At 40.3% G+C, this 12500-nt stretch overlaps 2 protein-coding genes across 3 annotated transcripts in view; both read left to right on the top strand.

Moving 5' to 3' along the window:
* LOC137969514 (tetraspanin-6-like) overlaps window positions 1-3867 on the top strand; it is a 29347-nt gene extending 25480 nt beyond the window's left edge. The window contains exon 8 of the mRNA XM_068815794.1: window positions 870-3867. Within this exon, the coding sequence (XP_068671895.1) occupies window positions 870-917 (48 nt within the window). The 3' untranslated portion in view covers window positions 918-3867. The remainder of the gene's footprint in view (window positions 1-869) is intronic.
* Window positions 3868-9752: 5885 nt separating this feature from the next.
* Window positions 9753-12500, top strand: part of LOC137970744 (small ribosomal subunit protein uS7m-like) — a 9453-nt gene continuing 6705 nt past the window's right edge. Inside the window, exons 1-2 of one of the 2 annotated variants that reach the window (XM_068817298.1) lie at window positions 9753-9908; window positions 10841-10897. In XM_068817298.1, coding sequence (XP_068673399.1) covers window positions 9778-9908; window positions 10841-10897 — 188 coding nt within the window. In that variant the 5' untranslated portion in view covers window positions 9753-9777. The remainder of the gene's footprint in view (window positions 9909-10840; window positions 10898-12500) is intronic. The other variant, XM_068817300.1, reaches the window with a different exon arrangement.

Here is a 12500-nt window from a genome sequence, read left to right as displayed (position 1 = left end):
AGTCCTATCCCCTTTCGAGCTCAAAAGCGGTCTTTGAAAGGCTGATCCTTTGACAGGTTTTCTCGAGGAAAAAAAATTCTAAAGTTAGTGTATCGGCGTCACACAGTACGTGTATGCGCATTGAGTTGGTTCTCCACTCGCTGGCCCCATGAGCTTTTTCTACGCTACATTGGTTTCCCCTTTCCAACATGTCATTTGGGGTCATTGGACTTGATTTCCAGTCTTCCAAATTCGAAGAGGACTGCTCGGCGAGAAAAACTTGAGACCAAATTCAATAAAGTAATTTTTTTTTATTATAATAATAGACATGGAAAAAAGACTCAGACCTGATTTGCTAAAAAAAGAGTGCATTTCTGATTTGATACGGGTACAAATTTGTAGCACGGGTGCAAATAGACCAATTTCGATATATTAAAATTCGGTCCAAAACAAACGGCATATCTCGAGGCTCTGGGGAATAATCTCATACAAATCCTTACATTTATTCCCCAGAGCCTCGATATGACGTCTTTTGTTCAGGACTGAATTTTAATATATCGTAATTGGTCTATTATAAATGAAACAAGTTTACAGTTGAATGACTTGAATTTCACAAACGTTGTAATCTATTTAAATTTAAACCAATCTGTTGAATGAACTTCGTAGAAATTAAGGCGGGCGATTTATTTCAATTTTTTTGTCATCGATATCATTGAAAAGCACTCACCGGATTTCTCGTGTAATTTGGTATAATCACTTGTAAATGTTTCAGACTACAAATTGCACTCGCCCGTAATTTTGTCTGAAAAATTCTTTGGTGCATATATATATTCCAAATTGTACTCAAAATAATGTGATTACTTGTTCATGTACTTATTCGCTTTTCACAGATCGCTTTGGCTATAGCTACTTTCATCATAAGGAAGAAGCATTTCTAGTCCTCCGTAAACGGCGCAGTCGTGTAACGACCTGAGAAGTGACTCCAGTTTATGAGATAAACTCAAAAGGAAAGGATTACCGAGGTTAATTCTTATCAATTGAATTGTACATTTACATGGGTATGTGTTTGGTGCCTGTTGCGTTTAAAAAAGGAAGTCATGTTCTTCTTGACATGAAGCGTCCTGCCTGACGGTGCCTTGATTTCCACTGGGTGAAGTACACCTGTACCTAAGTTCAATTTTGCATAAAATATATTTAATTGAACTTCCCACCATTCTTGCAAAAGACTCGAAAAAAAGGGAAGGTTTTTAAAGTGGTTTTTGTTCCCAATTTAAGAAAGTAACCACTTCTTGTTGAAAGAGTAACTGGCTCCGCGTTATTCATGTGTCAGTACTTGAGAGAATTGAACCATTATCGAAGAACTTCATTCACCTAGTTCCGATGGGTCGCCAGTCAACAGCAACGTCACAAAACAATTAACAACTATTTACCGAAGTGTGGCGAGGTAAATATCCACCACTAGCCACCGACACAGAGGCGAATAGTTGTTCTAGTGTGTACTAAAACAGTGACATAATACAGCACAAAAGGATGATGTTAACTCATTTATTCCTGTAACGATTACAATATTTTCGATCGCAAATTCCGCGCGAGTTGCTCGAAGGTGAATAGAAAAGGATATTTTGGAGTTTGAGTACTTGAGCCAATCAGAGCGCTATCCACTGTTTTAGTTTATACTAATTAGATGTATTGGTTAAATGTGGAAGGAAAAAATTAGAGATTTGGCGCCGTCTCGTCTTCAGCAAACGGCAAACGGTGGGCTGAAATTTGAAATTTGTGTTTTGCCAAAACCAAAGAAACTTGTTTGAATTGATTTTGTCTTATTTCTCGATATCTATAGATATGTCGAGCAACTTTTCAAAGAACAGAGACAAGTTACAACAAGATAGTTTATGCTTTAATGACAAGCAGTATCCTGCCGTTTGTCGTTTGCTGTTTGCCCTTTTCGTAAACTCGATGTGAAATCACCCCATTATTGTGCTGCACGTGCCGAATGCACGTGCATCGCTCATTCGCACGTGTACAATTCTCCAGGCAGGTATTACAACATAAATATTCCACACAATCATTTCTTCCCTTTTTCGTTCCAATATAGTTACAGGATAGTTTGTCCTTCAGAAATATTTTGAAGGGAAGCTTTCGTTGAATTCTAGTCCCGGGCGGTGCTTCATCTCTAATCATCTCCAGGGACCAGGGGCCCGTTTCTCGAACGTCACGAAAACTTTTCGGGCCCAGAATGCCATTTCCAAAACGGCCATTCGCTTGTTTTGACAAGCTGTTCTCTTGACATGTTTTCAGGACAACGAAAAGCAAAATGATTGTGAAGTTTGACGGCTTAAAATTCCTCCGTTCATAAGATAAAGAAAGAATTGTGACACCCGAAAAGTTTCGGGACTTTCGAGAAACCGGCCCCAGATGTTCAAACGCTCAATGTTTAAAAAATTCCTTTCAACCGTTGCGGAAAGTAGAACTCAATTCAATTTTCACCAACGGTTTCTGCGACTGGTCTCGCAACGTTTTTGGCCGTTGCAAGGTGTGTTACATTTGGGCAATGATTCGTGCAACTTGTCTCAATAGGGAGCTTTAGCAACGACAACGGCGACGGCAACGAGAACGTCACAAATTTGCATATTTAGTGGGCAAAAACAATAGCTTTGCACGCCCTGCACGTGCGTTTTTCATTTTTGTCCATTTCTTTGCCGTCGTCAGCAAAGCAACAACGTGAAATTACCAAGTTTGAAGTGTTATGCAGAACGTCAGCACCTGGAGATAAATTTTCATTTTTCTCCCCTAAATTAAGCACCGCTCGTAATGGTTTCATTCCTGAGGGACTGAAACACCTTTGTCTTATTAAAAGGCTTGGAATCGTCGCGAAGTAATCGCAATAACGTGAATTTATGTTTTTACATGACGTTCTCGTTGCCGTTCCCGTCGTCGTTGCTAAAGCTCCCTAATATCGTTAGGAGACAAGTTGTACGAAAAAATGCACATTGTAACCGCGTCTTAAAGGCGTGGTCGAAAACCCTGCCAACGTTAAATGGGGTGCATATTTTTCACTTTCGATAGTGACTTATCCACTGGATAAAGTAATCCGGTTGTCAAAGGCTTTATGACTCTGTTCATTGGATAGTTCAATACAGATTGTAAAATATCCTTTACGTTAAACGTTGTGCAAGGTTTTCGTGGACACCCGTACTTAGATCTTCTTAGATCACCTAGAGTGTGCTTGTTCATGGTTACGGGAGGACACTGAAATCATCGCACAGACTGAAACTGTTAGATAGTCATATATCCGCTGGATAAAGTCACAGTTAGCCGGCCTTTGGTGCCTGTGGTCTAAAATAACAGAAAGACCAAGCTCAGCTATTTGCTTGCACTGCCATCACGGCTCTTAGATTGATTTTTATACAATTTAACGAGATATAAAATTGAGAGAACGCCATTCCCTTCTTAGGGGAAAAAGCCTTTTCTTAGAAACCCACAAGAAGGGCTCCCTAGCTCACTAATTCATAGTTTTTCTTATCTTTTAGTGAATTATCATAATTTTTGTATTTTTGTTGATTCGTACCACGGATCTCTGTACCGTAGGTTTAGAAGTATAAGTAGACGAAGGCCACTTACGATAGATTTTTTTTTCATAGTGAGACAAAATTTTCCACAAATAACTTTAAGCAGATTTCATTATTTTCTGCTGTATTGTCTTCTATGTTTTGTCTTCAGGCAGACATTAAAATTGCCTTAGTAAACTTACCTTGCTGTCGTAAAATAATCTAGGTGCTTTAGCTGGTTTATCTTAATTAACCGAAGACACCGAGTTCTTAAAACTCGTTAATAAGTTGATATTATGGGAAAAAAATTAAAGAAAGTCGTTCAGAAATTTCAAGGCGACTTTTGAGTTCTCATTGGTGTAGTTTTATTACATACAAAGTAGGAAAAGCCATTTTCGGCTGCTGCTTGGATAGCACATATAAAGTACAAGGCAATATTATATCATTGTTCTGTCTTACGTTGTCTGTGTTCCCGTTCTCGAGTAATCCTGTAACTTTTCCAGATTATTTTCATAGGTCGCTATGACTCCCAGGTGATCTGGTGACGTAATTTGGAGGACTGGGAAGAAAAATTTTTCCGCCGAATCCCATAACCGGGCGCGGCGTTAGGTGTTGTTTCTAAACTCCCTGCAGTATTTCCATCGCCAAAACTCAACAGATCCTTCTGTGTCTACCACATTTCCTATTACTAAATGAACATTCAAGTAGACCCGATGAGATCTAACTTCGCCTCTGCTATATGCTCTGCTAAACTTTTTGTCTCCAGTCCTCCGAGTTACGTCACCAGATCACCTGGTTGTAGCTTGTATTGTCATCAAGGCTTGATGCTGTTGTATTGTTTCGTTCTCCGATCACGGATCGCCAGTGTTTTCACAAGGATTTTGTCTTGGGGAGTCCCAGGGTCCCCTTTCGTGAAAAATATGGGCCCTGAAGGAGCTTAAAGTGCTACTGTGATCAAATTTTTATCCCTTGAGTTTTTTGGTTTATCACATAGAGTACCATGAAACATTAAAAACGCTGTTTACCGTTTGGAAATATCTGCATTGGTTCCGGAGATATTTAAGTTTGAAAAATGTGTTAAATATGCAAATGAGAAGGCTGATGACGTCATTCACCCAACCCAATAGAACATCAAGAATATAAATAGAGCTATCTCGGTCAATTTGCAACAGAGACCACTGAAACTTGGTGAGCTAATAGTTCTGAGGGCAACACACCTACGACTGTAAAGGAATTTGTTCCCATGGCAACTCACTCTTTTCCAGTCCCCTCCAACCTGATTTCAACATTTTGGTGATCTCAGGCTAGAAATACATTTACCAAGGCCACAAACTCGAACTAACATCTTTATATGCTGGCAGGATCATGCAGATGAGGCACCATTTGCAAATATCAAAACAAAACGCCAAAGGTGGTCTGCAAAGCTTTTAATATCAGGGAGGTCTGGAACCCAGTATGTTGCCATGGTAACAAAAATAGTATGCTCATATTGTGGAACACATCTCCTAGAATCTTAGTGCAAAGAACCAAGTATTTCTGATACAAATTGGCTGAGATATCTTTCTCCCATCATACTTGATCAAAATTTGGTTGGGTTTATGACGTCATCACTTGGCTAATTTGCATATTAAAAAAACTTGAATATCTCCAGAACAAAAAGAGATATTTGAAAATGGTAAACAGCATTCTTCTTCTCGTACAGACTACGTGTTTATGTGCCAAAATGGCTTAGATAGGGAAGATGCAAATTTCGTCACAGTAGCACTTTAAGTGGGACAAATTTACGTGCGCTCCGTGGCAAGGGAGGAAAATACCCTTCGTGATTTCTGTCCATGTCTTCAAGGCACGTTCAAATTGGAACTCTTGCAATGGTGGCCCTTCCTCAATATTTGTTTGCCTCGAGACAGATCTTACAGTTTCTTATCTTTTTGTCGGCATCACAGTGTAATCCACGTGTATTGTAACTGCCATGCACTCTGAAAAACACGGTCTTCAATGAGGCTCTACCAGGGTAAATTCCGACAAGCGACATGGCCTAAAAAGTAGCGATAGCACTTAAAGTGAAATCGCGACAAACGACATCCTTTCTTTAAATTTCCGACAGCAACGTGAAAATCACGAAATTAAGCAATTAAGAGCATCTGGATTTTGTGTACTGGTGTATGAAGCAAAGGCAATTCAAATCAAATCAAATAACTTTATATTTATCCGCGGTTTTCTCATCAGTTACATTGATTGCTACTTATTAAATTATTGTTATAAAAAGTTGTGCTATAAAATATCTAAAACTACAATGAGTAAAGTAAACTGCTTTACACGAGAGCCGTGTTTAACTAACTGAATTACAATAAAGGCGGCCGCTGCAGCCAGCATGAAAAGGTGCTAGAGATAGATGGATAGATATGTTTAATCACTCTTCTTGTAGCATTAAGCTAAATTACAAGAGGGGTCAGCAAAGCTAAAACAATAATGTCAATAAATATAATACAACTCAGTGCTACGTGTACTTAAAAGTAGTGAACCTGTCTGTACGCTGGAGTCTATTGATATTTGTGACCTGTCTACTAGAACCTGACCGAAGACCAAATCCATGGTTGACGCTTGTTCGTACGGGAAGCAGGCTTGCCAGACACGGGAAGGATGATACAGATAGTTCCTGGACAAAGCGTCTGGTTGCGGAGCTCTGACAGCGTCTGCAGATCCTGCCTTCCGCAAGTGAGTTGGTAAACCGTTCCATAACACCGCACCACTATACGTGAAAGTGCTCTTAAGACCTTTGTGCGGGGTAGCGAGACCGCGCACAAGTTTATCTTTAGTGTTCCCAAGAGAATAGCCAGTGATGGTGCTACGCCCGACACATCTAAATGGAAGATAATCAGGGTGAGCTCATTTAGAGATTTACACCATGCAAGCTTTTTGTATCTGACGCTGGGATTCAAGCTGTCTCCAATTCAACAGTTGAAAAAGGTATTCAGTATTGGTGTCAAAGGCGGCGGAGGTCAGGACTCTAGCAGCACGGCTTTGTAACTTTTAGAGTTTATTGGCAAGAGTTTTACTACAGTTACCACAGACAACGTTACAGTAATCGAAATGAGGTTTCACTAGATAATTGTAAATAAATCGCAGCCGCACAGTTCTGTGAGGAACAAATGGTCGAATGCGCTTCAGGGTCCCAATATCAGAAGCAATTTTCTGGTTTTGGTTTTATCAACGGAGTTAAGAATATATAAATTGGCCACCGTACAGAGATTCTAAAAGCTGACGTTTCGAGCGTTAGCCCTTCGTCAGAGCGAATCCCACCGACGCAGCGCCACAGTTTCTTTAGAAACTACCCCCTTCATTCTTAGATTGTAGACTTTCGATGTGAACATTCCAGATTTTCGTCGATATAAATACCAAGAGATTTGCTGCTTGGCACCTGCTGGGCTCGGTCAATTTTATTATGTTAGTAAAACTGGCATTTTATGCTCCTAGCAATGCTCGTCCAAAAATGCTCAAATTATGCCGCTCATTTTTCCAAATTATGCTCCTTTGGTTTGAAAAATTCTTTGTTTTATTTTGAAGTAAAATACTTACAAAATAAGGCATCGCGTTTGTTTTACCAGCAGATCAGGATTCCAAAGATCGTTCTCTACCTACTTGTGCAGGAGCTGTCCTACTTTCCGCTTCGCTACTCCTTCTATGACCTGCGCGTTAGTTCGTGACGGGTGCAAGCTATGCAAACTAACCGCTGACCGGCTAAGCGTTCCCACATGGAGAGGGAGCATGTATCTGTACACTTTGCAAAATTAGAGTTATCAAAAGGTCTTTAGAATTGTTAGAACAGCAAAAACAAGCCAAGTTATGCTTTTGACAACAAAAATGTTTTTAGACAAAATAGGCGGAAAATGCTTAATTATGCTGAAAAGCTAATAAGGGACTGTGCAATAATTATCAGGAAGGGGGGGTCCTAAAATGAGCTTCACCAAAGGAAAAATTAGATAGGTCCCCCCCTCCAGCAGCGTCAAGATTAGCTGTGACCCCCCCCCCCCTCACGTTCTCTCAAAATTATGATGTGCCCCCCCCCCCCTCCCTCTCTAACCCGTACCTTAAGATATTGAAAAACTTGAGAACAGATACCAATATCTTTTATCCGACAACCCTGCTTGTGCAGGAAGGTTTCTCCGAGAGGATTACAAGCCAGCTCCCCATGATGACAGCAACATCAGACGTTGCAAACAAGAGGCAAATGATATCCAGGACAAGCTTAATGCTGTCGTAACCAAGTTAGAAAAACACTGAAGACTGGCCTCAGCTGTTTACACAATTTTAATGCTGAACAACGTCATTCAATAAAGTCTCAAGTCGGTTTAAACGTTCTGAATCTTGTAGAAGACCTGGATAGGGTGATGGCTAAATATAAAGCGACATTTCCTATTGGTGCCAAATCTAAAGCATCCAAATCAAGAAAAAAGAAGGAACAGAAGAAAAAAAGGGAGAAGAAGAGGATTGCTGCCTCAGAAAGCCGTAGGACCCGAACCTGTATAATTTTTCGGTCTTTGGGAGGTGAACCCATTGATGACAACTATGAAACAGAAGTATGTGGCATTCCTCAGCTAGAAACTGTAGACCTAGAAACCCTCTCGCTGTTTAAATCAAGAACAGACCTGGCATGTCTGCGGGACCTCTTAAATGCCAAATGTTTTATTGGCAAAGCTCACAACGTGGTTTGTGACTTCTGTGCATGAGCGATTGTTTCAATCTATCATATGTTGACATTCTAAATAAGTTAAAGCATGTGTTTATGTTGATGCAATATTTAGACATTATGGATAGTCAAAGGCGTGGCATCTGTCTATTTGGAAAATGTTTGTTTATTCATTATCGAATTTGTGAAATTTAATTAAGACCCCCCCTCAACTTACTTGAGAAATCTAATGTAGAGTCCCCCCCTCCTTTCCATTATTTTAACTTAAGGTCCCCCCCTCTGGTTTTAGGCCCCCCCCCCCCCCTCTCCTGATAATTATTGCACAGTCCCTAAGCGGCAAGGTTGATGTAACGGTGAGGGAGTACTGTATATTGGAAACTTGAAAGCCAATATTTTGACAGCCGCTGCCTTTCTTAATCAGGGTTTAACAAGCAAAAAATCCTCTTAAAACCCTGATGAAGAAAGGTAGTGTCTTTCGAAATATTGGTTTTTTTTCTAATTTCTCCCTTCGACGTTTTATCGGCCTTGCTCTTTTTAGCTTTTTATAATATTTAAATCGCTTATAAGGTCCTTCACCAGGATCCTGTGCTTCTGCTTTGTTACCTAGTGGTCCTCCTTAGAAAGCTATAAATTATGCTGGCAATTCTTTTGACAAAAAGTGCCATTTTTTAACATTTCTCGTTAAGCCAAATTATGCATGGAAAAAGAATCGGGACTGGCCTAAAAACAAGTCTGCTAGCACCAGAGTGGTCCTCTCGCCCACGTTGTCGTGGCCAAAACGGACAAAAACAGGATGAAATTAATATTTGATATCAGGAATTTTGAGCAGTAATGATACTTGATATCCTCTGATAATGCTAATGCAATTCCCATCATCAAGGACTCTTTTATATCCCGTTCCCAGTACCAGTGGCAAAATGCAATTCACGGTAATTAAATCCCATTTTTCCCAGCCAAAAATTAGGTTAATCCCAGCTCCCATCTTACCATTTCAGGATTCTCGAGCGATACTAAATGCGTCTATGGTGTACTGTAGGAAGATTCAGAATGTTCAGCGCCGATACTTTTGGAAAAAGTGTTATTTCTCGTCTAATAGGTCTTTTTCATGAGGCTTTTTGCATAGTACAAATCTCGGATAGTTTAGCTTTCGATCCATACTAATTAGGCTATTATACGACTTGCGGGATATCTTTCTTCGTAAACATCATAAATAAATAAATAAATAAATAAATAAATAAATAAATAAATAAATAAACCACCGAACAGTACTTCTGAAAAGTTGCAGGAACAAACGCTTTCCCAGGGTCTTTCAACTTCGTCCCCAGGGGTCCCTTTTGTCATGCGCTGGAATACGGGTCTGTATTGTCCAATACCTTATATTTATATTCATTATATTAAGGGATACATAAAGTACTTACAAAAATCGTATCCCCGTCGCTGATCAAAGGGATCGCGGCCTCTGAGAACGAGATCTTTGCCTCCTTTAATTTGTCGTTTAAAAGAGGTTGGAGCAGAGATAGTTTGACCTTGTCACCATTCTTCCTCGTTTAATCGCGATCCAATATGGCGGCGGTCAGAAGAGGAACAGTTCTCCTTACTTGCCTGACTTGTTCGCGCCAAAATAAGAAGCTCCCAGGAGTGGTATCGAGCTATTTGAGTAGATACATAGCTATCACTGATAAGTCGTTCTTGAGGTAAGCTTGTCTTGCTTGATGTAGAGTCATTCAGTGAAGATGTACAGTTGCACAATTTCACGTTGACGACAGTGACGAGTACTGTACGAGGCATGCAGTCGACCCCATGCCTTCAATACGCTTCGTTCAAGTTTCTTATGGCTTAGTTTGTTAATCCAAGTGCCTTGGAGACAATTGTCAATTTTAATGAAACTAAAATAAATGAATTAGAGTCGACACCGCGAACCGGTGGCTCAGTTGGTTGAGCACCGGGCTGCCAATTGGGATATTCCATTTATAATGCGAACCCCCCTATGGATGATTAGATTCCTACTGGTTGGATTTTTGTCGGAACCCTTTGAAAAAACCTTTCCTACCCCTTCACTTTTTTGTCGGTGCCTTTGAAAAAGATTCCTACCGGTGGAATTCTGATGGACCTCATCCATAGGGGGGGGGGGGGGGGGGGGGCGGATTATAAATGGAATGTCCCCATGCGGGAGGTCGTGAGTTCGACTCCGGCTGGACCAACACTCAGGGTCTTTAAATAACTGAGGAGAAAGTGCTTCCTTTGTAATTACATCCCCAAATGGTTAGACTTTCAAGTCTTCTCGGATAAGGACGATAAGCTGGCAGTCATGTCCAATATACACAAACGGATACGATTCGTCAATTCCGATAGAGGTCCCGTCTCACAAATAACTTCCATCGTCATTAGTTCCCTGTGGGACGTTGAAGAACCCACACACTATTCAAGAAGAGTAGGGGATGAAGTTCCCGGTGTTGTGGCTGTCCTCTGTGTGTATATGGGTGGGTGGGTATAGCAGGTCCACATCAGCTGAATAGCTGCCAAAACTTCAACCTGCTTAAACAAATAAATAACAAACAAACAAACAAATTACCTTTCTACATTTGCCTGATAAAATCCTATTTTCTTTCAAAATGAATTTTGCTAGAAAAACACAACATGTTGCTGCTGGCGCAAGGAGTATGTGCTCATCCTTTTCTGCATTGTAAGTACTTGCACATAATAAAAGATTTTTGTCCTTAAATGTTGGCTGTTTATTTGACAAAGCAGCTTAGACTTACTCACCCTGCGAGCAGAGCCTCCTTTTGTCTTTTTCTTTACTGAAGAGGAGAAAAGTAGGCTCTGCCCGAATCGCGTCAACTCCTTGAAGTCGCCGTAGCCCGGACTTCTGGACTAGTCAATCTTGTTTTCTCTCGTCAAACCGGTTTTTCCAGTGCGAGCGTCAATTTAGTGACAAAACCGATGGTTATAATTGAGCCCGCTGTACCATAAAAAACCAAGATGGCGGCGAGACCTGGCATATTAGACTTAGGTTCGAGACTGTATCCTGGCAACATGCAGCACATATTCAATAAAGATCTTACTCGATTCATGCAGAGCCTTTCTCGAGAACGCCAAAATTGAGCAAGCAAAAGAAAGGCTCTGCTATCAGGGTGAGACTTACTGTAAATACTTTAACTGTTTAGTAGTACTGTTAATTTTGACAAGTTAAGTTTTGAGATCATCACAGTTATGAATGCTACTTTAGCAGTAACAAAAGGAAATCCTGACTGCAAATGATCCTGAAAAAAAAGGTAAGGGAAGGCATGGAGGGTGGAATGGTCTGGATAGAGAATTAATGTGAGGAGTGCTTATTTTTATTACAATCACTTTAAATCATGGCTCACAACAGGTTTCTGTCTCATTATAATGTAGTTTTCCAGAAAGTCTGAATTTTGTTTCTTACCATGCTGTTATAAATTTGCCGCATTTAATTATCGGATAAAATCATCAAGAACTAACCTGGACACAATTCTAAACTGATTGTGACCAGGGGCCCGTTTCTTGAACCATGTGACTGAGAGTCTTTTTCGATATTCCTAGAAAAGTCGGGTCTGCCAGCGGCCTCAATTCTGCGACAAATCATATTAAGGATGCATCAGTGTTAAAAATTCAAATGTATTGGGGTGTCAGTCATGCATGACCATTAACTGCAAAACCGCAAAACGCAAACAAACATTCAGGATAATTGAACAACTCTGGCAAAGACATGCAGGGTTTGAGAAACGGGACCCTGGTCACAATCAGTCCGGGGATCATTAGGGCACCCGTACAGATCTGCTACCTTAGCACATGCCGGAAGGCTGATTGACTAAGCATAATTGGCTTTCAAGTAGGGGGCAGAGTTATTCAGCAGACCATGAACTGCATGGGAAATGTTTAAGTTTGATTTCCTAAGGCTATTTTGACGCCAAAATTACAACTTCTTGTACCTCCTGTCCAGACGGGTTTTAAAATTATATTGCTTCCTCATTTTTAGTTCTAATAGGTGATTGTACTTAATGTCCTCATTTTCCTTTACGGAGACCTTAAAGTATATCTCTTTAACACAGTGCATTGTTCCTTCAGTACCATTTGGGATGCTAATTTAGTGATTTAATTTCATATGGTAAGGTATTAGAGATTTATTTATTTATTTTTTTAAATCTTGACCAGCTAGCATTGTTTACTGTGTTTCGATCAGCTTGCAAAATTCTCAGCCTCTTTAGATTTACTTCAGTGGTTGGAACCTTGATGGAAGACAAATGACACTCCATGCTGTTTCTTAA

The sequence above is a fragment of the Montipora foliosa genome, chromosome 9, assembly GCF_036669935.1.
Source record: "Montipora foliosa isolate CH-2021 chromosome 9, ASM3666993v2, whole genome shotgun sequence".
Classification (NCBI taxonomy): Eukaryota; Metazoa; Cnidaria; class Anthozoa; order Scleractinia; family Acroporidae; genus Montipora; species Montipora foliosa.
Note: the sequence above shows the minus strand (reverse complement) of the source record. Positions and strands in the feature narration are given on the sequence as shown.